Source organism: Podarcis gaigeae (assembly GCF_964106915.1).
Source record: "Podarcis gaigeae genome assembly, chromosome: 7".
NCBI lineage: Eukaryota > Metazoa > Chordata > Lepidosauria > Squamata > Lacertidae > Podarcis > Podarcis gaigeae.
Genome location: NC_139683.1, coordinates 87393412 through 87420641, shown reverse-complemented (window position 1 = coordinate 87420641; position 27230 = coordinate 87393412). Strand labels below are relative to the sequence as shown.

The 27230-nt window shown below is 40.6% G+C and overlaps 1 protein-coding gene and 1 long non-coding RNA gene across 24 annotated transcripts in view; one reads left to right on the top strand and one right to left on the bottom strand.

Moving 5' to 3' along the window:
* The window catches only part of LOC310848927 (ankyrin repeat and KH domain-containing protein 1-like), a 91167-nt gene that overhangs the window by 51077 nt on the left and 12860 nt on the right, over window positions 1-27230 (top strand). For all 23 annotated transcript variants that reach the window (XR_014566699.1, XM_083748533.1, XM_083748532.1 and 20 more), the window contains 12 exons: window positions 7507-7646; window positions 7765-7876; window positions 8253-8398; window positions 10154-10296; window positions 10740-10953; window positions 11827-12002; window positions 13574-13736; window positions 16088-16183; window positions 17988-18104; window positions 18621-18795; window positions 20928-21384; window positions 24074-24220. Coding sequence is in view for 22 of the 23 variants with exons in the window: in XM_083748533.1 (XP_083604659.1) it covers window positions 7507-7646; window positions 7765-7876; window positions 8253-8398; window positions 10154-10296; window positions 10740-10953; window positions 11827-12002; window positions 13574-13736; window positions 16088-16183; window positions 17988-18104; window positions 18621-18795; window positions 20928-21384; window positions 24074-24220 (2086 nt within the window). In the remaining variant the exon portion in view is untranslated. The remainder of the gene's footprint in view (window positions 1-7506; window positions 7647-7764; window positions 7877-8252; window positions 8399-10153; window positions 10297-10739; window positions 10954-11826; window positions 12003-13573; window positions 13737-16087; window positions 16184-17987; window positions 18105-18620; window positions 18796-20927; window positions 21385-24073; window positions 24221-27230) is intronic.
* LOC310849004 lies at window positions 1662-27030 on the bottom strand. Its single transcript, XR_014566728.1, has 2 exons — window positions 26971-27030; window positions 1662-2292 (listed from the first exon to the last, which is right to left on the bottom strand). It is a non-coding gene; the product is annotated as an uncharacterized lncRNA (long non-coding RNA).

Here is a 27230-nt window from a genome sequence, read left to right as displayed (position 1 = left end):
TAGTTGGAAAATACCAAAGCCTTATAACTTTGAATTTTGTGTTAAGCACCCTTGCTCTCAAATACTCATTTATACTTTATTTCATTGATTCACTGGATTTATGCTAAATTTCACATTGAGCTTTCAATTCAGGTTACTATGATTCTGGGGAAAGCTGTTGAATTTCTTAACCATTGTTGGTAACGGCCACAACATTTGGAGTGCATATTTGAATGTTTATTTTTTGTTGAATTTCCCCATTTAGGACAGTACTAAATATAAATCTAGGTTTGTTTCGTTTGTTTTTTAAAAATGGGAAAACTTCACCAGAATCCCCCAGTGGAAGGAGAATTATCGTAACTTTTGCCATCATAGTCGTAAAAGAAATAAAGGTAGTAGGTGGCTTACATGAGGTAAAATGCTCAGCTATTTAATCACTTTAGGACTACTACCGTCTTCCCTAAAATATATGTATGTTCCCTTGTATGCAACCAGATCTTAGTTTGTGTACACTTGGATTTCAAAATCTAAAGTGTGAAAGTCTAAGAGCCAAACATGTATGTTCCCTGTGTTCTGAGAACTTCTTGCAACAAAAACCTTGTGTAACATTCCCCTCATAGTTTTTTTTTTGGGGGGGGAGGAACCTGTAGTAAGTCAAAGGTGTAAATTTCAAATTTCATAAGTAAACAAAGTATCCATGTTTAAGAATAGCAAGATCCTATTATTTAATTCGATCAACCCTAAATAGTAGTATGACATACCAAGAAATGAATTTCAAAATTTCTCCCTGGGCAGGAAGAAAATAGTTTTATTAGTACACATGTAAATGATTTAATTGCAACAAGTGTTCATACACCAGACTTCACATACTTTAAAAAAAAATCCTGTATGTAGGCACTTTTTCTCTCTGTGTACATTAAGTACCCATTGGCAAGAAATTGTCTTTATTTTTATATGAGCCATCACAGCATTTTGTGTGTTTGTTGAGCTGGCTAGTAGTTGCTTTTATTCATAAACGCAGTTAAGAGATGCACCTATTTCTTTTTTCAGAAGTCCTTTTCATTTATAGAACATAACTACTGGCTACCGATGGCAGCTCTTCTTCTAGCAAGACACATTACTTTTGCCTGGGAATGAGGAATGTTGTAATCTTTCCAGATCATAAATTATACAATTATGAAAGTGAAAGCAGCAACATAATTTGATTAAACATAATGTCTGGATTAAATTTTTGCCCAGTTAAATTTCCCTTACCCTTTTGTATGTATGGCACTGTAACACGTTTCTCTGCTGCTCTTCTTGGCTCTCAGGTTCTGCTTACTCAGTGAGAAGTGTCAGAGAAACATAGCATCTCTCCTTTTGTTTTGTTAAATTGGCTCATGGCTTGCTCACTCTTCCCAACATCATTATTCAGCTAGCCCAGCCAAAGGAAGATGTAGAACTGCTGGTGCCTCTTCTTACCTCTTTAAAAAGACCATTGGTCTCTGAAGGAGGGTCCTGTACTTGCTGTGTCTGGTGGTTGATAGATCTTTACAGTGGTGCCTCGCAAGACGAAATTAATTCGTTCTGCGAATTTTTTCGTCTAGCGAATTTTTCGTCTTGCGAAGCACGAAATCCATAGGAAAGCATTGAAAATCAATTAATGCGTTCCTATAGTCGAAAAAAGTCCAAACAAAGCCAAATTTGGTACAACAAGAGTTTATTAAGTGCTCTTTAAAGTCACACATACTGTAAAGAGCATTTCAAAATTCAAACCCAGAATTTTTTTAAAAAAACAGCAGAGTGGCTCAATGGTCACAGAAAATCATAAAAATGCAGAAAAAAACCCACAAGCTTCCAGATTCTTGCAAACCCCTCCCCAACTGTTCTCCCAGCCACCCAGCACACAGAAATTCAAATCCAGAATTTTTTTAAAAAAACAGCAGAGTGGCCCAATGGTCACAGAAAATCATAAAAATGCAGAAAAAACACACAAGCTTCCAGATTCTTGCAAACCCCTCCCCAACACCAAGTCCTTGAATTCCAAACACCCCAACCCAAAATCCAAAACCCCCCAAAAAAAGTTTTAAAAGCTTAACTTACCAAATGGCTGCAAAAGAAGTTTTGGAAAAGCTTCAAAAATCACCAAAGTCTTTAAAAACCTCAAAAAAGGCTACTATGTACACTGCGTTCTATGAGTTGCTCCTCAAAGTCAAGTCGCAACTGTATTAACGGTGTTAAGAAAAAGGAAACAAACTTGCAAGACGTTTTCGTCTTGCGAAGCAAGCCCATAGGGAAATTCGTCTTGCGAAGCAGCTCAAAAAATGGAAAACCCTTTCGTCTAGCGAGTTTTCCGTCTTGCGAGGCATTCGTCTTGCGGGGAACCACTGTATTGGCAATGAACTGTGCAGGCGGCGGTGTGTGTGTGAGAGAGAGAGGGGGGAGAGAGAGAGAGAGAGAGAGTGCAGATGTTGTGATCAATGAAAGCTTGGAAGTGAAATGCCAGAGGATTGTGGGTGTGGGTGCACACATACATTTATTACTCCTCCATTGTGTGCCATACCACCCCTCTCTTGTGCCTTGCTGCGTTAGTTTCCTTCTCTGAGGTAGAAGGATTAGGAAATCTCTTGTATTCCTGTGTCTGTCCTGCTTGCTGCATGCTCTTCTGAGAGATTGGAGAAGGGTGATCAGTTGAATTCTCTTTAATCAAGTTGTAGCTGTATATCAGATGGGTCCTCAAAATTAAGCACTGCAAAACAGTAAGTTTTAGTTTCGTGTCTAACTGTATTCTTGGATAGGCAATGGTTAATTTAATTTAATTTGTGGAATGTGATGCAGTCAGTTCCATGGACTCTTAAATGCCCCCATTGTTCCTTGTTCTCCTTTGTGACTCTTTCAGCAAACATTTACATGATACCACCTCTTTCCTTACAAATCCCTTCTCGGGCAATTTTTCTACAAGGTCTTTGGCCCCATCTCCTTGTTCTCATCCCTATTTGAGACACAGACTATTTAATTGTTCCATGTTACCTTTGGGGTTCTCTGCCATACTTTCCATCCTGCTCCCTTATCTTTGTAGATTGTAAATTCTTTAGAGGCAGTAACCTTACCACTAGTTTGTTACCTGTAAACTGCCACTGGCTGTGCTGGGACTATAAATGCAAGTACTGTCTTTTCTACCTAGTGCCTTCTTGTAATGTAAGCTACCATATTTACTCGAATCTAACACTCACCTTTTTTGGCCAAATTACAGTGTGAAAATTAAGGTGCACATTAGATTTCAAGGTTTCAAGGTTCTGAAAATTGAGGTGCGCATTATATTTGATGGCACATTAGACTCGAGTAAATATGGTATGTCACTTCAGTTGGTCCATAAAGATTTGGATATTGTCTCTGTTGACATTGACCATGGGTGCATTACATACTTACATTTCAAAAGTTAAAGCACCCATTTTAAGTTGTCCACGAGAAATGAAAACATAGAAGGATCATAGAACTGTAGAGTTGGAAAGTACCCTGAGGATCATCTAGTCCAACTGCAATCTAGTCCAGTCTTTTATTCCAATCATTTACGCTTCAGCATTTTTCTGGGGAGATTTGAGTGAACTTAACTTCTGTAGGTATATAATGGCTAACAGTGATTTGTGAAAGCACAACTCAGGGTCGCTTTTAGTGTTTTATGTTTTAAAAAATTAACTCTTTTTAATGTATGTGGTATGGTGTCTTCTGTGACTGAGTGTGAACTGATCTGGGAACTTGGAAGTTGAAAGCATCAATTTCAGGGATGTCACATAAATTTCAGAAACAGAACTTGTTTCCCTGGTGTATTTAAATTATGAAGTTATATTCAAGTTCAGAGATGAGATGTCACTCATATGTCTATACAGTTCCCTCCCCCTGATTTTTACAGGGATTGCCTTCCTGGCCCTGAGCACGTCAGCGGAGTGCACAGAAGCCAACCCTCTTGCGCTCCATTCTGGCCTATTCCAAAAGCAGTCAGTTGCGCATTGGTTGAATGCATGCAAAATGATCTCCACCTTACAGTGTTGTCAGCCGATATTGACAACTTTGAACAGTTAGCTGGTGAAAGTTTTATATAGTAAATTGGAAAGCTCTCAGAAGCTCTTGTTTTACACACTGCTCCTTTTTTTGTACTACTTTGTTCCACTGCTGGAATTTGTGTAGTACATGGGTGAGGCCCCCCAGAGGTGGTCAGAATCCACTTCCCAGCAGCCTCAGCAAATATGACTAGTGGTCAGTGATGAAGAGAGTTGGAAGTTCAGCAACCTCTGGAGGGAGACAAGTTGTCCATCCCTGGTGTAGAAAGTTGTTGCAAGTTAGGTGGGAAATAGTAGCAAGCTTTGTGCACAATTCTTTACTCAAGTTCTATAGTGTAAGCTACTGCTTTTAATACCACTCTGATCAGCCTAAGTTCAGTTGACCTCAAGGTTTAATGTGAAACCAAAACAAGTGTCCTCCCTACTTGAAAGGCACTTAAAGAAAAAATGGTCATGGTATACATTGTGTACAGTCAGGTTTACTCGCAATCCTCAATCCATTTGAATACCCTTTTGTGTATTTACATTTCATTCAATGTAAAGAAGACTGCATTGTCAGTTGTTTTTAAAAATAACTGGTATGGAAATATTGAAATTTATTGCTTACATTTGTTCTTTTCATGTGTTCAATTCATTTGGAATGGGTTGGATCCAGACTTGACCTCATGCAAATGGAAAGGCTTATTTTTATTTGCAGAAAGGGCCAAGATCCAACAGAGGATTCATCTAGATCAGGGTTTCCCAAACTGGGATTTCCAGCTGTGGTTGGACTACAACTCCCATTGTCCCTAGCTAGCAGGACCAGTGGTCAGGCTTGGACTAGATGGCTCTTACAGGTCCCTTCCAATATTACAATTCTATTATCTCAGCTACATTGCTTGACAGTAGCTTGCTCTTGCAACAATTCACTTCTCCCAGTATGCAGCGTTCGAAATTCGCCTGGCACATTTTGCACATGGCTATCAGCCACTTGCGCCAAGTGAAGATGCCTAGGCGCCAGGATGGTACCTGATCTCTCCAACCATCTGGAGGTGCATGTCTGGGGATTCTTGGATCCTGACTGTGCAGATAAAATATAGCAGATAGAATTATACAGATTGTGTTGCTAGTGTATGGAAACAGTCAGGATCCAAGAATCCCCAGGCATGCACCTCCAGATGGTTGGAAACGTCAGGTACCATCAGAATGAATTTCAGGAACCAAAAAATTGTTTTGAAAAATAGGACTTTCAAGCCATCTGGTCCAAAAATGGCAACTAGGCATTCCATTTTGGCGACTGTGACCCTTGTTAAAGGAGCCATTTGACTCCTAGCTTATATTGATTTTCTAACACTGCCAGTATGCAAGAAACTGGAAATAGTATTAACTGTGGACTAAGGCAGAGGTTTTAAAACTGTAGTCTGTGAGTTCCATTTGGGTGGCCTGTGGAAAGGCTGCAGTACAGTCAAATATATCTGTACTGAGCTACACACTTAATTTTTTTGATGTGATGATAAAGGACTAAGATGCCCAGCAAGGGGTCCATGATTTGCATGGTAGCACAAAAGCACATGACATGCATCTTTTGCCGCACATGAGTCAGCTGGCTCGATGGAAATGTCAGTTGCCAACATGGCACCCAGAAATCTCCATGTAGTTGCAGTTGGACTTGTTTCAGCAGCAAAATGCACCTGGCACCCAGGGAATTTCAAACACCACTCCAGAACAAGAGAATTAGGGAATCGGTGAAAATTTCTTCCCCACTTTCCTCCAGCATGGTGTTCTGTGTGTGAATAGTGTGGATCTAACCCAGTGTGTAATGACCATTCAGCAGATGGGAATTTTAATCTTAAATGTAATGTTTTCATAGCAGTAGTTTTTTATAAGCAGTTGACATAACAATTTTAGTACTATTTGATGGTTAAGTATTGTTTCATACATCTTATTTCCTGTAAAACAAAATAATCTGGCCTAGTTAGCTTTAAGCCACAAAATGTAAATTGTGAAAGTGTCACCTGCTTATATGTAAAAGATTTAACAGTCTAGAAAATGTCTCATGATGGGATTCTGCAGCACTTAGATACAATCACAAATCTCAACAGCAGTCATCTCTTAGTTACTTTAGAATGCCTTTGAATATGTAGATGGGGTGATCCAGTCAATATTGTATACATTGAAAAAGCTTTTTATAAAAGTCCTTCACCAAAATTCGTTGAATAAGCTTAGGAGTAACAGGATAAGATTAACTAGTTACAGGGCAGGAAGATAAGATAAGATAAGATAAACTTTATTCACATTAGCCATAGCAACATAAAACAAGCAACATATACAAATAAAATATATACAAATAACAGGGCAGGAAGCAGAGAATTAGGAATAACTGGACAGTTCTCACAAAGGAAAAAGTGAGGAATGGCCATTGCCAAATGATTTATATTAGGATTGGTGCTTTTTAAATTGTTCATAAATCACCTGGAGTTGAGGTGACCAAATTTTCTAATGACACCAAATTTTTCAGTGTGGTAAAAATGAAAAGGGATTGTGAAGAGCTCCAAAGTGGGTGAATAGGTATTACAGTGACAAATTCTGCAAAATTGTGCAAGTTGGAGTGAAAAATCATAACTCCTAATGGAGTCTGAGCATTCAATAGCTGATTTTGGTGGATAGCTCAATGAAAATGTTAACCTAATATGTGGCAGCTGGAATCCTTTAGGGAAATGCCTTAAACTAAAACTTCTGATAGTGTTATGTCTTTATATAAATCTATGGTACAATCACACTTTGAATACTATGTGCAGTTCTGGTCATGATCAAGGAGCCAGAGCAGCTCCTGCAAGTAAAGGTTACAATACTTAAGGCTTAATTTAGAATAAAGGCAAATATAGGGAGGGGTGTAATAGTGTCAAAGTGTGCATGTTTCAGAAAAAAATGTGTAGAGATTTTTTTCTATAATAGTAGGACCTTGAGTTACCCAATGCAGGTTTGCAATTAATTTTCGCTGAGCTTGCTTACTTAGAATCAAAATTCACTGAAACTGGGTATCTGTGAGTCAGTTCTTTACATGTTGTATTTTATTATTGTGCGGCTTCAGGAGTGTAGCTGGAAAGTCAGATAGAACCATAGCATATTGATGCTAAAGTCTGTCATACCAGTGTAGTCCATCAAGTTTGAAGGAGATTACACATGTAAAATATGATGCCTGTCTTGATTTTGGGGGATGAGGAGAGATATTTTCCTATGCCTGCTTCCAAATATTTTAAAGGGGTATGCTTCAGATCTTACATGTGTGCCCTTCACACTCTTTAGGGTGTGAGTGTGTATACATACCCACACACCAGAGTACAAAATTTAAAGTGAAAATCTATCCTAAGTGTTTCTGGGGTTGGGGTACAATTTTGCATTTCCCTGTTAGTTCATTATTCTATAACAAGTTTAGTAATTAATAAGACATGATTTCTCTGGGAAAGGAGCTCTTTATGCAAGTGATGTTAAATGTTATCCTTTTTTCCAGCTGTTAATAGCAGAGTGCCTACTGGCTCCAATTCTTCCCATGCTACAGAATCGCCTACACCTGAACCTTGTTCGCAAACACTCAGTGTCACTTCTCAATCTGTGCTCCCCACGTATCCTTCAGTTGACATTGATGCCCACGTGAGTAATGTAGATAAGTTACAAAGCTGTTTTTGATATAATAGTTCTTTCTGTTATATAAGAGAGTAGTAATAAGGTGTGTATGTAGTAAACCTAACATATCCTTTCTACCGTTAAGACGGAGAGTAACCACGATACTGCGCTGACTCTTGCATGTGCTGGTGGTCACGAAGAGCTCGTCTCTGTATTGATAGCACGTGGTGCCAGTATAGAACACAGAGACAAGAAGGGTAAGCTACTGAAGTGCTGCTGTTTGTTGGTATTTTTTTCAGGGCTTGATGCATGGATATTGGACATTCCATTACTTTTCATAACTTTCTAGCTCATAGAAGAAAAACTGCTTTGAAACAGTTTTGGGGGGAATTTAATGTTTGTTATATGGAACTTTGAGCATTAACTGTGAATGGAGGATATGTTTTTTAAGCAGAGGCTTCTTGTTAGCTTTTTGTCCCCCACCACAAGTGCTTTATCACAAACTCAAACACTGACTGTTCAGTGATTTCCATTGCCAATATTTATTGTGAATTACTGGTTTTAATACACAACTTTTCTTTCTACCTCTTTGCCTCTTTTGAAAATGGCAACTAATATAATAATCTCTATTAGGATTTACACCGCTAATTTTAGCTGCAACTGCTGGACATGTTGGTGTTGTAGAGATCCTTCTAGACAAGGGTGGAGATATCGAAGCACAATCTGAACGTACTAAGGACACTCCACTTTCATTAGCATGCTCTGGTGGACGCCAAGAGGTAAATGTTATAATATATCATATTTTTTACTCTTAAGTTAGGAGAAGAGAGCATGAATGTAGCAGCCTGATATGTCCCCTTGCTCCCTGAAACATTATTTTTTTTTTTTGGTATATTTTAGTTTATAAGTATATATATTGTATTGAACATGTTTAATTTTTTAATTTGTGGATTGCCAGTAGTAAAAATTTGTTTCCTACAAACATTCTTTAAAATGGCTCTTGATAGATTTGATTTTGTCAGTCTGGCAAACAAGATTCTTCAAAATCTTCTCTGGTGTGAAAAAGGCATCCAAGTTGGACTGTCCATACTCCCCATACTGCTCAGGATGGGCAGGTATCATGTAACCTGTAACTGTAAAAGGTAAAGGACTCCTGGGTCGAATTTGTCATTGGAGTGTGGTGCTCATCTTCACTTTCAAGCCGAGGGAGCTGGTGTTTGTCCACAGGCAGCTTTTCAGGGTCATGTGCCCAGCATGACTAAACCACTTCTGGCGCATGGAACACCTTGACAAGTTCCAGAGTGCATGGAAATGCTGTTTACCTGATGCCATGGTACCTCTTTATCTACTCATGCTAGTATGCTTTCGAACTGCTAGGTTGGCAGGAGCGTGAGCTCACCCTGTCGCACGGATTTGAACTGTCGACCTTATGATTGGCAAGCCCAAGAGGCTCAGTGGTTTAGATCACAGCACCACCCACATCCCACCTGTAACTGTATACCAGATCTGAGTCCAAGAGAGATTTTACTCTTCAGCCAGCTTTGCCCAGGAACAGAGCTGAATCTTCCATGTCCTTTCTCTCACTTCTGCAACACCTTTTGTGACTTCAGTAGCTTCTACACCTTCACCAGCTTTACCTTTTTCAGTTCTTGTTACTAGTACCTTTTTGTTGCCTTCTCCAAGATCCGTTTGAAAAGGAAAAAGAAAACTATGGCATTCTGTAAGAAGGAAACTTTCCTCCATGCAGTCAAACTAAAAAGGGCATGTTGGGATCTGCAGGGGAAAAAGAATTGCTGCTTTCAAGCCTCACAATGCAATCTAGAGACTTTGACAAATGTTACATTTCCATTGATCACACACTTGCCACGATTTTGAAATTCTTGAAGTCCTAGAAGCCTGTTGCAGGAATGAAAGAGAGGGAAGCTAGAATAGAGGGCTCTGTTCCTGGTCAAGGCAGGAAAGTGGAGAAGAGTCTGGAGCCACACAATTTCAGGTCACATGAGTACTCTGTGTCCTGGGCAGTACAACAAGACAGCCCATTCTGGATGCCTCTACATCAAACCAGAAAGAGCCTTCATGGTAAGCGACCTGTTCTGTGGATTTTTTGTATATAGAGCAGGGTTTCCCAAACTTTGGTCTCCAGCTGTTGACTACAACTCCCATCATCCCTAGCTAGCAAACCAGTCATCAGAGATGGTGGGAATTGTAGTCCCAAAACATCTGGAGACCCAACTTTGGGAAACCTTGATATAGACTATTGTAGGATTCTCAGTACCATTAAAAACGTACAAACTAGTGAAACTAATTTTGAGGAGTGCTCTGCTGCCATAATCTCTCTATACGCTAATGACAGTTGGCAACTGGTTCTTTGTATAGCCATTGAGGAAAAGAAAGGATTAAAAGAGAACCTTGGTTCCCTGACTTGCCATTTTGTATTCTAGCTATTTATAGATTTAACAGTTTGGCTGTTTGCGAATTCCACCCAGTGCCAGAGTGTTGTTATCCTCTGATCCTGCTAATATTGTACCTTTCAGGTTGTTGACTTACTGCTGGCACGAGGAGCAAATAAAGAACACAGGAATGTGTCTGATTATACACCTCTTAGTCTTGCCGCATCTGGGGGATATGTTAATATTATTAAGATCCTGCTTAATGCTGGAGCGGAAATTAATTCAAGGTAACAAGCTGTGTTTATTGGGCTCTGTGGCATGCTGCATTTGCCACTTCTGGTTCTATCCTGGGAGGAGGAATAAAGGGGATGTCTAAGTCAACTGATCTATTTTGATCCTATTCAGTTGTATTAAACTATCATAAAACGGGCTCCTCGTAACAAATGTGCAATTTATTGATGTCTATTTTTTATATATTAAAAGCTCACATACTTTGTTAGTAGATTTCCCCCCTCAAATTCCTGCTAGTGTTTTTAGCATGTAAAATGGTGGTATCAACTGAGACCAGTCTGCTTTAGTCTGCTCTGGTCTGCTTTTGTCAGTTAGGTTTGTCTTCCATTTTTCTGTAAACCTGTGTCTATTCTTTCAGGGGGGGGGGGGGACTTGTTTTCTATCCATTTGTCCAGGTTCTTTTGTTCTGGTGGTTGTATTAATTATCTCTTCCCTCTAGGACTGGGAGTAAGCTCGGCATTTCTCCTCTGATGTTGGCGGCTATGAATGGCCATGTTCCTGCAGTGAAGCTGTTGCTTGATATGGGCTCTGATATAAATGCTCAGATTGAGACCAATCGGAATACAGCGCTCACTTTGGCCTGTTTCCAGGGCAGAGCAGAGGTGGTCAGCCTGCTTTTGGACAGAAAAGCCAATGTTGAACATAGGGCAAAGGTGAGCCTGCAGATAGCTTTCTTCTCAAATAGACTTGTGGTAAAAATGGTTTTGGCAATAGACTTAGTTTAAAGCTTCCGGTTTTAACTATTTCAGTAATTTGAAATCAAGCCAACTTATCTTGTCCATCACTGAGTATTGGAAGGCTTTATTGCTTTTACTTTAGTAAATGTACCATTATTCATGATACAACATCATGGCTGACATTGTCTCAAATGCTATACCTGATGGTAAGATACCTTACTGGTTATCATACTGGTTTTCACATAGTGGGTTGCACCTATCCAAGCTAAGGTGGATTGCAGCCTAAAATGCACCACACCACTTGTTTTGATATTAAATTAGAGTGAAGACAAAATTGAAGCAGATATGAAACTTACGTACTTTTGTGTGGAATAGGGAATTTTGGCAGCTGTTTTTTTCTTGCTGTTGTATAATAGATTGTAACTGTAAAGTAGAGAGGCACTCCATGTTCCAATAGCCTCTTTTTTTGCTGGTGGTCCTAGAGAGAAAAGGCAAAAGATGAACAGTGAAAAAATTGAGTGGCTCCTATATTGGAGGTGGGTGTTAAAGATGAATTCTGGATCTGAAAAGGATTAAGAGTACACAGTGTATCTGAAGAAGTGTGCATGCACATGAAAGCTCATACCAAGAACTAACTTAGTTAGTCTTTAAGGTGCTACTGGAAGGAATTTTTTTTTGTTTTGACTATGGCAGACCAACACGGCTACCTATCTGTAACTCTAGCTACCCTGAGTCATGTTGATAGGTCTTGCATGCATTGGGGTCCTTACATAGTGAAAGAGGTTGGCAACTTTCTAGATTATGTTTAGAACTGCTTTATATAGACTATTAAAACATTCTTTTAAACAGACTGGGCTCACCCCTCTGATGGAAGCTGCTTCTGGAGGTTATGCTGAAGTTGGAAGAGTTCTTCTTGATAAAGGAGCAGATGTCAATGCTCCTCCTGTGCCTTCCTCAAGAGATACTGCTTTAACAATTGCAGCAGATAAAGGCCACTACAAGTTTTGTGAGCTCCTGATTAATCGGTATGTCATTTTTTTTTTTTTACATGAATAACCATAATGACTAGAGTACCCACATACAAAAGTAGGTACCAGCAGACTCAGAAGAACCTGGTGGTTTTGCAGCACTATATAAAAAAGCCACAGGGAGGAGCAAAAACTGAAATAGTTCCTTAGAAATTCAATGGCATAGAACGTTGAGACTGGCAGCATTCACACATCATAGTAGACCATAGTTAATGGTTTACCATGTGACTGCAGAAGGCTCCTGCTTCACTCCTTCCCTCTAACTAGTGGAACTTAGCATTGTAATATACTAAAGTTCTGCTCCTAACAAACCACAAAGTTAAGCCAGGCTTACCAGTCATGATTTGTTTGAATGAAACAAACTACCTGGTGTTGGACATAATGCTAAACCTGGTTTGTTGCTCCTGCTAGCTAGAGGGGCTGTGTGAAAATGTTGCAATCATCATGTTTGGAGTAAACCATTGACTATGGCTTACTAAAGGGGTGAGGAAGCTGTGACCCTCCAGATGTTAAATTCTGCAATTCCCATCATCTCTGGCCATTGGTCATTCTGACTGTGGTTGATGGGAGTTTAGTCCAATGACATTTGGATGTGTGCAGGTTCCCATTCCTGTGTCTACTGTAATCTACAAACTGGGCTATTTAAGTGAAGGGGGAATTGCCAACTGGGTGGAAGGGGAAACAGAGTGGAGCAACTGGAAAGGATTGTAGGAGAGAGACAGATGTTAAGAGGTGCAGAGAACCATCTCAAATGAAGTTCATTCTCCATATTGCAGTATTTAACACGCTTTACTGGTTGGACTGAACCAGAGTACAAACCCTGCACTGTTATCCATTGCATTTATCCCCACATTGCAAGCTGGGTTCAGAAAGTAGCATGCAACAACCCTGCAGTATAATTCACTGTTGATATTGCCAATCAGGGGTGGTCACTATTCTAAAGCTGCCCCTTTAGACTTTCCTTTGGGCCACGTGAAGCACTGAGTTGCATTTACAAAGACCATTGCTCTATTGATTTTCATGCAGACTGTAACTAAAAAAAATGTAACTAAAAATATGTATTTTACACATTAAGTCAGACCAGAAACTCCTGTCTTTGATGCTCACTTTTGTGTTTTCCACTTCCTCAGCCACAAGTTCACATAATATATGCACCCATGATAACACCGCAGCACTTAGTTGTGAGACCCCCACTTGTAAGATAGTAAAGTCAATTCATTCCCATGCATAAGAGGGAAGTATCAGCATGCTTGGCAAGGTTTGCAGAAATAAAAAATAAAAACTTACAGAGAAAAAAGCCACTTTGCATGTTCCAATTGACATATAGTGCTAACATGTTAGGAAAAGGATGGGATGATTGGAAACTCAGACCTTAAAAATTTGTTGCAGGCCCCCTTTTTGGAATTCTAAATTTCAGTTTAGTCTTTATAGCACATACCTCAAGATCATGGATGACATTCTGAAGTTCTTAGCAGCTTCCATATAACCAGTGTTTGTGAACTGAAATGTAGTTTCAATTTCTGCCTGGATTTTTTTGCCAGCTTGAATTTAATTCTGATTCCTTTCAGGGGGGCACATATTGATGTTCGCAACAAGAAAGGGAACACACCGCTCTGGCTTGCAGCTAATGGTGGCCACCTTGATGTAGTTCAGCTGCTTGTGCAGGCAGGAGCTGATGTGGATGGTGCAGATAACAGAAAAATTACTCCCCTTATGTCTGCATTTCGTAAAGTAAGCTCATTGATGTTTCACAAAATTTAAATCTGAAAAAGTCAACTTGATGGTTTTTCCTATCTTTTATCTTAGAATGAATGAAATTTCCTCTTTTTCTGTATTCCTGTTGCTGTTTGCCTTATGACGACCTTCCCCAACCTAGTGCCCGCTGTGTGTTTCTGACAGCTGCCCCCAGCCATTATGATTGATGGAGGGCAGTGGTTCAAAACATTTGGAGGGCACCAGGTTGAGAAAGCTTGCATTAGGAATTGATGTGAACCGTAAAGTTTGTAGTTTACATTTGAAGAAGCAATTTCGCCTGCCTAAAACAATGTTTATGTCCGCTGATTCCCATGATATAATTGCTACCTAGTTGTACTTACTCACTTTCTCCATATTAATTGTGGAACTGCCTCAAATGGTCATGATCCTGACACAGAGCAGGACATACCCTCAACATGTTTTGGTCTTCAGGTGGGGAATGGTCATGGTCAGACCACTTCCTGGTGAAGTTTGTTATTGTAACTGCTATTCATGCCTGCAAGAGTGGAGGACCAGTTCAGATTGTCTGCTCTGAGGGTGATGGACTCTAATGGCTCTGGAGGATTTCCCAGTGGAAAAAGTAGGTGATTTTGTTGAGGTTCTTGTTTTGCTGTGGAGCAGTGAGACAAGAAGGGCTGCTGACATGATCATTCCCAAACCTCCTCTTCAGTGCTGTGGAGATCACATTGCTCGCTCATATTCCCAAGAGCTGCAGTTGATGAGATGGAAAGTGATGAAATCTTGCTTTCAAACTGGCCAAACACTCGTTAGGAGACATAATCCTATTGTACTGCATCCATTTCTCCCTCAAGGAGTCAGCTAGCAGGTCCAGAGACTTGTTACCCTGGATTCGAGAGCAGATCCATGAAATCATATCTGCAAGTAGTTTGCAATACCCTTTAAAGGCAAAGTCTTCATCTTGACTTGGATGCCACTATCCAATCATGATTTCCAGTGCTACACCTGGATGATTTTCAGTTGATGTTGCCTGATGATGTAGCCAGGATACTTACAGCAATGCCTTTGACCATATGCATTCTAGACTGTGGCTGGTCAAAGCTAGCTCGAATTTGGGGTGACTACATGGGTCCAGGATGTTATCACTGCATGATGGGGTGGTCCCAGCTGCTCTTAAAGAGGGGGGTAGTGCAATTACTCATTTAAAAACCTCATCCAGACCACCACTGCATTAAAAGCAATGGTCCAGGGCTTCAACAGCCTCTCCCGATTCAGATGTTATAGAGGAAAAAAGCAGTGTAGTGCTAGCACCATTCTCCAAAATTCCTAATGGCATCTTCCATATTCAGATGTTAAATAGTTGAGAACAAAACATTTGTAACAGTGCAACATCAAATTCCTTCTTTACAAAGGTTCCATTTCTAGCTGTGTGGTAAAGTCCTGAGAGTAACATTGGGGCACTGCTCTTCAATCTTCTGGCAGCTGTGCTGTGGGGCTCCACGGGGGCACCGTTTTGTCCTCAACTATTTAGCATCTGGATGAGGACAAATAAACAGCATTTGAATTCTGGAGGTAGGTGGTTTCAGTGTCCAGAGGATAGGACAGTTGCCTTTTTTAGACAGGGTTGCACTTTCTCCAAAGGAGGAAGCACGTAGCTTGGGGATTATTCCCAGGTAAATCTTTATCATTCCAGACCCAAGTGACCTCTGTGGCTGGCATGCCTTTTACCAGCTTTGTTGGGTATGTCTGCTACCACTATATCTGGATCAGAATAATTTTGGCCACTGTAGCACATGCATTGTTAATCTTGACATTTGATTGCTGCAATGTGTTCCATGTGGAGCTGCCCTTGGTCTGGAAGCTAAAATTAGATGGGGGTAGATGACTGGCAGCATGTGACCTAGATAGATAGATAGATAGATAGATAGATAGATAGATAGATATCATATATCATATCATATCATATATGCACACTGGCTGCCTGTATGCTCCCTGGCCAAGTTCAAGATTAAACAAAGCCCTGAACAGCTTGGGTCCAGGATACCTCGAGGAATCCTGATCCTTGAGCCTGATCACTGAAATCATCTAGAGGAGTGCTGTTGGTTGTTCTTCATGTTCAGAAGCCCAGTTGGCCTCAATCAGAAGTCTGGTATTTAGTGTTGCTGGTTCTGTGCTGGAAACACTTGCTTTTGATTTCCTGTTGAAGACCTTGTTATGCTGACAGGCCTATGCAGTTGTTTAAAGTTTTAATGATTATTTTGTACTGTTTTTAATGGTGTTTTATGTTTTAGTGTATACATATTGGTGTGTACCATTCTGATAGGAGATGATAAATGAATAAAACCTTGGTGCTGCTCTTTTTTTTTCAGGGTCACGTAAGAGTAGTGCAGTTTTTGGTAAAAGAAGTTAACCAGTTTCCTTCAGACATTGAATGCATGAGGTACATAGCAACAATAACTGACAAGGTGAGTGCCAGAAAGGCTCCCAATGTGTTCTTAAATGATGTGGTGCACCACCTGCAACTTAATAATGATAAAAACCAACAGTGGCGGTTTTTCCCCAGCAGTAGCTCCCATATTTATTTTTAATAATGCATAGATAAATTCAACAGATATTGATGCTACTGAGCATGAAGCCAAATCTAATCAATATTGATAGTGTTCTTGAAAACCAAATATATACAGAAGTTGAACATAGCCTACTTTGGCTATTTTAGAGGAAAGGTGGACTATAAAAAATGGAAACAATTATGTCTTGGTTCTGTGATATGTTTATGAAACTGAGTGTTAGACCACTTGGATCTATTAACTTGCAAGCAAAGTTGCTATCTGACAATGAACAGCTAGGCGTCCTCACCCCGAATTCTTGAGTGATGGCATTTTCTCCATTGTAGGTGTGGTGTGTTGGTGGGGAGGGGATGGTCTCTGTTCACCCCTTAAAACAAACAGACAAAAAAACAAGATTGCAAGACTTTTATAGTTGAAGATCACAGCTCCCAAATAATTTAGGGGAAAGGTCTAAAACAAAAAAAAGTTCACAAAATGAGGTCAGACTAAAGGGAGGATTTTAGGCACTTGTTACATCACTCTCACAAGATTCAGTAGTTGCCCTCTCACAAGATCCTGTATAGTGGAACCACATTATACTATACAAGTATATTAGCAATGCATGTTTCATATGTAGGTAGAACAGCATTGTTCATGTACCAAATATTGAAAGTGCTTATTTTAAAAAAAACTTTATTCAAATAGAGATTATATCCAAAAAGCACATCCTTGATGGAAGTTGCGTGGACTGTGCACAACAAATTGGAAATAAATGTATGTAGGTTGGACAAAAATGAGGTTCAGAGAGAGGGGGCGAGGCTGTTGAAAACTTGTATTTTCACAGGCCTGCATTGGAAATGTACAAGGGAAGCATTGCATCTATTATCCAACACACCTGCCTTCCACCAATACCCAATGGCTGAATTTCAACAAGCACTGGATTTTTTTACAAAAATATTGTGTTCAGTTTTACCGCATATGTCTTAACTACCATTATATAGAGATAGATTCGCAGCTGCTATTGTGAAGGGCTGTACTTCACAATATGTTAGACTTTGTGAATTGGCATGGCTGAATGCTTCTGCCACTGGAAAAAAGACCTTCCAAAATGTTAGCAAGAAGGCTAGGACTGAATGCTTCTCTAAGATGCTAGATTTCCCCTAGTAGAAATATGTATGGGGAAACATTCGGTAGGAGGGAATAAATCTTGTCTGAAGTAGTAAAGGCTTTTCTGGTCTGTACCATATCCAACATCTGCAAATCTGGATATGCCCAAGGAAACTGATCACCTTTACTTCCATTGGTAGTTATGGTTTTGCACCTGTTATCAAGGGCAGCATAAGAAATGCTTTCTAGGTTTGGAATGCCATGCTACAGTTGTATTCTAAAAGTAAGCAGGTGGACAACTGGCCAGCACAAGCCTGCCAGTCGAAACAATAAACTCTTATAGTATTAAACTTGCAGCTTCAGTATAAATTCTGCTCTTTTTGCATTGAAAGATCAGTTAGCACAAGTATGGCAAACAAATAGATAATTGCTTTAAAATCTGTATTTTCAGAAAACTGTAGATCAGCCGAACAGTAATAAAAAAATCACTAGTTTTAATTCATTACCTACAGACATATTCTCTGGTACTGCATTTGTATATGCCAGTGAAGTAGTTCCTGGTGTCTAGCAACTTTCTGAACCTATCTTTCCTTTTCACAAACTTTCTACTGTATAGGATTTGCTGAAGAAATGTCACCAGTGTGTTGAAACAATTGTGAAGGCAAAGGACCAGCAAGCAGCTGAAGCAAATAAGAACGCAAGCATCCTGCTAAAAGAGCTAGATTTGGAAAAGGTAAGATGATACAGTACATCACCTTGCTTAAATACTGTTACATAAATCAAGTGAAATCCTCTCTCAGACTTATTCATGCACCTGCGTGGGATAAATGCAGCAGAGGATTAATCTGAGTTTAATTTTCTGGAATAAGCCACCATCACTCCTTCACTCAGGCTAGCAAGACTTCTAAATCAAATGGGTATAGATCTAACAGTTGAAAATCTTAACCATCCCCATGAGCCACATTCTTAATATTCGGTTGGAAGCCGCCCAGAGTGGCTTGGGAAACCCAGCCTATTATTATTATTATTATTATTATTATTATTATTATTACCCAGCCTATTATTATTATTATTATTATTATTACTACTACTACTACTACTACTACTATTGAGGTTTCTCGAGCCAAAAAGACGACACTGGAGAATTTAGAATTCTTTATATAATGCATTTGCTGTAGTTATCAATGTAGATATGTTTATATTCTATATTGGTGTGTAATCAGGTATATTGTAAATTATTTTTCCACAGTCCAGAGAAGAGAGTAGAAAGCAGGCTCTTGCAGCAAAAAGAGAGAAGAGGAAGGAGAAGAGGAAGAAGAAGAAAGAAGAGCAAAAACGAAAACAGGAAGAAGATGAGGAGCACAAACCTAAGGAAACACTAGAGCTGCAAGAAGATGAAGATGAAGATGAGAATGATGATGATGGTGAGGAATTCATCGCTCCTTCAACTGAGTTTTCTAAACTTGTATTTTTGGGATTTACAACTCTTCTAAAGCACAGAGTGAAAGTAATTTTTACATGTGTTTTGGTAATAATTGGTCACTTCATTTGAGTAAGGAAATCCAAGTCATGTGTGAGGGACTCCGTTAGCAGTGTACATCGTACACAAACACATTGCTTATATTCCTTTCTTATTTATAAAACTAGTAGAGTTGTATTTAGAATGACTCTGTAGAGAAGAAAAGGCATAGTCCAGAAAATACATTTTGGAAAAGGTGGGTTTTAAAACCCATTTAAAAATGCACACTTTCTATGCTTCTGTGTGTAGGAGTGTAAGAGGCTGGGAGCTGCCACAGAAAAGGCCCCGCTTCTCATGCCTGGCAACCAAATTGACATCATAGGAAGGTACACAAACAGGGCCTCTGAGACTTATCTCAGTGCCCAGGCAAGTTTGTATGAATGCTTCATACAATTATCCTTCAGATAATTCTGTCTCAAACCATATAGGGCCTTCAACCATATAGGGCACCTATAACCAGTGCATTTGGTACAGAATTGGTGTCATGTCCTCCAGTTCCCTTGCCCCTACCAGCATCCTAGCAGTGGAAACCTGCACCAGTTGGAGTTTCCAGACCATCTCCAAAGGCAGCCACACAAAGAATCCATTATGGTAATGTCTTGGATGTAATTTGTGCATGGATTACTGAGGCAAGGTCTGGTCTCTCTAGATAGGGCCATAGCTGCTGTATCAGCCTAAACTGGTAAAAGGTATTCCTAGCCTAATCCCAGGATGCAAGCCAGAGTGCTTCCCCATTCAGGACTGTTAAATCATTCCATCCATGGAGAGCACCTCTGTCTTGTCTGGATTAAACCTCAGCATGTTCACCCTCATGTATGCCAGAATCATTTTCAGACACCTGTTCAGATGTTCCACAGCTTCAGGAAGATGCAGGCAATGCTATTTTTCTAGAAAAAGAGGTGCCCTAACTCACCATGAAAGCTTCCATTGTTCTCTTATAGGCACTGAGTTCCAGCTGGGGGAAAAACAAACCTGGTTGTAGGTTAGAACTAGGTGTTGTCTGTATATTGGTGACACCAAAGTCCAACTCTCCATGTTAAACAGCGTGTGGTCAGAATAATACCTTGAAGCACCCCACAGATCAAGGGTGAGAACTTGAAGGCCCCCAGCACCACCTTGGACTGATCCTTTAGGACGCTCTGGAGCCAGCCTACTACAGTGCCTCCCATGCCCCACCTAACAAGACAGCCCCAAAGGATAATCTTTATCTTTCCTCTTCTGCCACAACCCAGTCAAACTTTAGATTTAAACTCTGCTTTGGGAAAGGATCTGTGTGTCTTACATAATGGATACTGTAGGCACTGTGTCTATTACCCTTGGCCATCCAACAATCACCTGCTCTCTCTCAAGTATCCCTTCCTGTTTCTTCTTCCCACCTGGCCCGGGTTCCCCCCCACCCCACTATAATTCTGATGACTGGAACTGACTTCAGCACCACTTATTCCTATGGCACTGGGTAAAGTAATTCCTGGTTACAGCCCCTTCTGAATGGCTCATCTCATCTCTACCCTAACCATGTGGGAAAGAGTTCTGCAGCAACTCCGGGGTAATGCAAAAATGGGGCTCAAGTTGTACTGTCACTTTTTTTACTCCCTTGTTAGTAACTCAGCCAAAGCCACCTCTTCCCTAAAGCTTTTGAAATCACCTTCGAATCTCATCCCTCTGAAATGAAGCTTTGCATGTTAATATTGTCCAATTTCAGACCATCTGAGTTCTTGCTACCCTGTAAAGTACCTTATGCATTGATGTTATATAGTTCTATATGATACATACAGAAGAAAATCAACAAACAGTTCCTAGAATAGCAGGTTTCAAAAGAAGTGCTTTTTTAATTCATCAGTTGTGATTTAAACAGCTAGTAAAGCATTTAAAAAATAGATTTAAAACCAGAATGCTAAAAGTCTGGTCTAACTTGCAGAAAAACTCTGCCTTTAATGTCATGGTACAAGTCACTACCATTCTGATACAGGGTTTTTTTGGGGGGGGGCACTGTTCCCATCATTAAGTTTTATTTTTTTAAAATCTGTTTTGTTTCAGTTGATCAAGAAGTTCCTTTAGAGCCTCCAAGTGCAACCACTACAACTACTATTGGAATATCTGCAACATCAACTACTTTCACAAATGCTTTTGGAAAGAAGAGGGCCAATGTGGTAACAACTCCCAGCACAAATAGAAAGAATAAGAAGAATAAAACAAAGGACACTCCTCAAAATGTGCAGATAATTTTGCCAGACCAGCATATAACTCTAGCACAGCAAAAAGCAGATAAAAATAAAATCAACGGAGAGCCAAGAGGCGGTAGTGCTGGTGGGAATAGTGATTCTGACAACTTAGACAGCACAGATTGCAATAGTGAGAGCAGCAGCGGTGGTAAAAGCCAGGAACTAAACTTCACTATGGACACACACTCTTCAGGCGAGAGACGATATGCCTCAGTACTGCTCCCTTCTCAGGAAGACAAGACTAACACCTCAGTTTCCAAAGTGCAAACCAGGTGAGTCACAAGTTATATCTCCATTACTGAAGCTTTTAATGAGTCTTTTTCATGCTAGCTTGATGCTGAATTGTTTCTGAATGCACATGTTTTGGACTTTGGGCTTCAAGGTTGGGGGATTAGAGGCTTTAAATTACCTTATAGCTCCCCAAATTGGATGTTACTAAGGAGATGAGCTCTCCTTAGTAACCTCTAATTCATCCCTCCTGATCAAAAACAAAGCAAAGCAATTAAAAACAACAGCTGCACGCTAATCCTCCAGGACAACAGTAACAGCAAATGATAGCATCTAGTTTTGCCAGAATGTAACTTTGAAGACAGGGTTGGGCAGCAGGTTCTCTGACCTCGTGGTGAAGGTGGGTGTAACAGATGCTGCTTGCTCTGCACATGAACACCTGTGTGCTCCTCTTAGCAGTTGCCATCCTCCTGCATCAAAGGTTTCCTGTTGGTGGGAGCAGTGACCATTAGCATGCAAGTGTGTTGCTTAGCCAAGGCAAAGTATGCTAATGGTTTCCAATTCCCCATAATCTAGAGCAGGGGTGGCTAACGTGATGCACAAGGCCATTTCCCCCCACTGCACCCACCTGTCCCATCCATACCTGACATGACTAGAAAGGAACTATTGGGAATATTAGGGTGCACTTTATACAGTGGTACCTCAGGTTACATACGCTTCGGGTTACAGACTCCGCTAACCCAGAAATAGTGCTTTAGGTTAAGAACTTTGCTTCAGGATGAGAACAGAAATCATGCTCCGGCAGCGCAGCAGCAGCAGGAGGCCCCATTAGCTAAAGTGGTGCTTCAGGTTAAGAACAGTTTCAGGTTAAGAACGGACCTCCAGAACGAATTAAGTATTTAACCCGAGGTACCACAGTATTGTCCCTGTGCAAGCAAGGCTTGCATTCGGAACCTTTTAAAATTTAGTACCGAATAAAAGGCCCACTGGAATTTACTACTTGATAAGGAACAGTGGGAAGCTCCCTTTAATGCTCCTGGTTATTCCTTTGCAGTTGTGGGTTTGCCTGCCCCCACAGTTGATGTCATGTGTGGGCAAGTGGGTGTGGTTAGAGGGAAACAGCCTTGTGGGCCTAATTAAGACCCTTTAAAAGTTTCCCATGCTTGTTTTAGAGAGATCCTGTGAATACATTTTGGCTACAGACCTACGCTTCATGATTAGCTAGTTCCGTATTATTTAAAAGATTCATACCTTACATTTTTTATAAATAGTACAAGGTACCTAAGAACATCACTATTAAAATAACAAAACATCAAGTTTTTACAAGATCTAAGCAGAGGGGCTGGGGAAACCCAGCCAGATGGGCGGGGTATAAATTGTTGTTGTTGTTGTTATGTAGCATAAAAAGATAAAACAAATATTTAAAAGCAACAACAGAAGATGAAACAATTACAACTGACATATCTAAGTAGCTCAAAATCAGCCAGCTACTAAAACCAGATGTTATAGTCCAAAGTCAAGTCGTCTTCTTTTTTTAAAATCTTTGGCATTCACTATCGTTTCAAGTGGCAGGAGCATGACAAACTTGTCTCAGAGGCGAGCACCAGGGCCTTGGTACAGCTATGGAGAAGGTCCTTTTCATGGTCACAGCCAGATGGATTTCAGTTATAGTTTCAATATATACCAGTTTTGGTCTGCCCAGGCACACACAGGTTCTGCCTCTGCATCATTCAAACCTTCTAGAACTAAACCTAGATACTTCTGGTATAAAAGATCTGCTCTTTGACTATAGTGCTTATGGGGTGAATTCCACATTTTTCTGTTCAGTTCTCTTTTCAGCCACCATTTTATCATTAGGGAGAATTTCTTCTTTGTCTTTCATCCAAGTGCCATCTTCAGAATTTTCTAATTGGGTCTCTTCACATACCATGTAACATGAACTGGCCCAATACCAAGTACCAGGTGGTTTTTGAGTACATTCTAGTCACATCCTTTGCATGGTGCTCCATATGTATTGTTCTACCTGTCCCCAGTTGTCAACTTCAGCTGAGTGGACACTTCAGATGTGGGCTATCCTTATCCTTGTTCATATGATGATACCTGCATCCAGTATCTCAATAACTAGCTTACCAATCTCCTATGTTTGTGCATCCACACAGTTGGTCTTCCTTGTTGCAGGTAGCTGTATAACTTTGATACTTAAGTGCCAAGCAGGAAGTTGTGGTACATTTACACTACACTTGGGCAGATCGTTCGTGCCCAAAGTTAGTTTTAAATTCAAAAAGTTCTGAACAATGCTGTGCACAGGTTCATAACCTTTAAGCGTATCTGCATAATTACCACTCATAAGAACAATAGATTCAGGTAAGCAGGCTGTTCAACAGTCCCCCATCCCCTTTGCACATAATTAATGCAACTGTTGCCGCAAAATAATTTACGCTGCCATTAAGTGTTATCAAAAGTTATTAATCTTTTATCAAAATAAGTGCCCCCCCCCCCTACATAGTCATTAGCGCTGATCTGGTGATAGAGCTTCCTGTATTAGGAACAAATGTTCCATATTCTGTGCTCACCTGAACTCATCTGGAAATAGGATTATGCTGCCTGAGCACTTGGAGGACCCATGTTGATAACAGTTTGTATCATTCACTTACATGGAATTCAGTAATTGGAATTGAGGTTTTGATCATTTGGTGGCAGGCAATCAGTAATCAAACTTATCTTTGTTTTTAGACTTGAAGGTGAAGCTAATCCAAACTCCTTAACAACAAGTTATAAATCTGTGTCTCTGCCTCTGACGTCTCCGAACATAAAGTTGAATCTGACTAGTCCAAAAAGAGGGCAAAAAAGAGAAGAAGGCTGGAAAGAAGTAGTGAGAAGGTAAGTTGTTCTCATGCAGTTTCATGAATGGCATCTGACCAGTTTGAGCATGATTGGTAATTTGGTCAGTTTTGAATTGGGGGTGAAGGTGTGACAGTATACGAATGGTAGTGGATACATGTGTCAGATTTTTTAAAAAAGCACTTGGCATTTGCTAACTTTAACCTACATTATAAGTCTTAAATGCTGTGGAGTTGAGGAGCAAACATTAGGGTCACATGCTCTCTCCTATCACACAAACTTAAGTGTTAAGTAGCATCACATAAGCAGCGCCTACTCATGGATCCTAGTTCACAGTGAAGGTTCTGCACGTGGAGGCGGGGAGTTGAGCCTGAGGTTTGTGTATGCGCCCCATTATGTAAAGCTGAGATGCTGGGTGTCTGGGAAGCAGACTGTCAATTCTCTTGTAAGAGCCCTGTTGTTGTTGTTGTTGTTGTTGTTGTTAAGTTAGTAAGGCTTGAGGATGCAGACAAGGTGCTTGGATTAGTCAGGGCGACCACTTATGCTCTGGACCCTCGTGGCTGATAAAAAACTAGCAGTGAGGAGACAGCTGGCTGGGCCAGGCAGGTGATTCATACAGCCTTACGAGAGGGGTTGGTCCCTGCCTGCTTGAAGGCGACAGTGGTAAAACTACTCCCGTTCTTGGGCAAGGTTCTACAGTGGATGTTCATGCACCAGATTCAGGCGCTCTTGGTGGAAACTGAATTTCTAGATCCATTTCAATTGTTTTTTTTTGCCTTGTTTTGGCACAGAAACTGTTCTGGTCACCCTTATGTTGACCTTTGCTGGGAGAGAGACTGGAGAAATGTGTCCTTGTTTATTCTTCTTAACCTCTTAGCAACTTTCAATACCATCGACTTCTAGAGCAGTTGTCTGTGTTGAGGGTAGGTGGCACCACTTTGCAGTGGTTCCAGTCCTGCTTGGATGGTGGTTCTCAGAGGGTGGTGCTTGGGGGGTGCTCTGCAGCCCCGTGGAACCATCAATGTGGAGTTCCTCAGGGCTCGATTTTATCCCCTCTGCTGTTTGCATGAAACCGCTGAGAGGGGTCATTTGGAGTTTCAGAGTACGTTGTCAGCAATATGCTGATGACACAGCTCTACTTCACCTTAACATCTGTAGGGGAGACAGTGGGTGTGCTGGACCATTTTCTTGCCTCAGTAATGGACCAGATGAGAGCCAACAAATTGAAGCTCAGTCCAGATAAGACTAAGGCACTGGTCTGGATGGATGGGAGGTTGCCTGCTCTTGATGGGGTTATACTGCCTCTGAAGGAGCAGGTAAGCAGCTTGGGGTACTCCTGGATCCTTTGCTGTCGCTTGAGCCTCAGGTGGCCTCAGTGGTGCTGATTGCCTTCCATCCGCTTCAGCTGGTGGCCCAGCTGTGCCCCTGTCTGGACAGGGGTAGCCTAACTTCTGTTGTCTGTGCTCTGGAAACCCCTAGGTTGGAATACTGAAATGCGTTATACGTAGGGCTGCCTCTGAAAACAGTTCAGAAACTTCAGCTGGTGCAGAATTTGGCAGCCAGGTTGCTTACAGGTGCAAGACAGTTTGAGCATATACTGATCCTGGCCAGACTACACTGGCTGCCAATTAGCTTCCAGACCCAATTCAGAGTGCTGGTTTTGACCTATAAAGCCTTAAACAGCTCAGGACTGCAATACCTCAAGGACCAACTCACCTCATATAAACCAACCCGGAGCCTGCAATCATCATCTGAGCCCTTCTTTGTGTGCCTCCTCCATGAGAAGTCTAGAGGGTGGCAACACAAGAATGGGCCTTTTCCACAGTGGCTCCCCATTTGTAGAAGGCTCTCCCCAGAGAGGTCCATCTGGCACCTTCATTAAAAATCTTTAGGCACCAGGCAAAAACATTCCTCTTCAACCAGGCCGTTGGCTGATTGATATTCTACACATAGCTGTCAACGTTTCCCTTTTTAAAAAAAGGGAAATTCCCTTATTCCGAATAGGGTTCCTCGCAAGAAAAGGAAAAAGTTGATAGCTATGATTCTACAGTTTTTTAAATGTGTTTGTGAGAGGAGAGGTTTTTGTTTTAACTACTTATTTTGTTCTTTTATCTTGTGAACTGCCTTGAGATGAAGGGCAGTATATAAATTTAATAAATTATTATTATTAATTAAATTTCTGTACTACCCTTCAATCGAGGAGCACAGGCCTATTTACATTATAAAAAGTACACTTAATAGATGCAAACAACTTTGACATTTTAAATCTGAGCCGTTAATATGTAACCATATACTTTTCCATATGTAACAGTTCTGATGTAACTTTTTTCTTGGCTGCTGATGCATTTGTAAACATATTAACAATAGTGAATCTTGTAGAAATATGTATGCTTCCAAAGCCTTCCCTTTCTGTCAAACTATTTTAAAAAGAGATATTTTGCTATCCTAACAGAGCTATAGATTCTGCGCTGTGTGGAGCACAGTGATTCTAATGAAGTACTTAATCCTGTTGAAATGGGGAGGACAATAAGCCATTAACTGCTCAACTGATTTCAATGGGCCTTAAATGGACTGCCATCTAAATTATGTACAATACAGTAGTGTCTCGCAAGACGAAATTAATCCGTTCCGCGAGTCTCATCGTCTTGCGGTTTTTTTGTCTTGCGAAGCACGGCTATTAGCGGCTTAGCGGCTTTAAGAAAAAGGAAAAAAACTTGCAAGACGTTCCGTCTTGCGAAGCAAGCCCATAGGGAAATTCGTCTAGCGAAGCGATGCAAAAAACGGAAAACTCTTTCGTCTAGCGAGTTTTTTGTCTTACGAGGCATTCGTCTTGCGGGGCACCACTGTATCAGGTTCCATATGCCTATCACACCAGTTTCTTAAGATTTCCTAGTGTTTTAAATAATTGTGATATTTTAGTCTTGACTAATCTAGGGTATAATTAGAACATGTTTTGGAAGTGCCTACAATAGTTCCATATGTGTAGAGCTGAGTAGATCTGGGACCTGCTAATATCTGGCTTGGAGATCCCTTGGGTTTCCACAGAGAT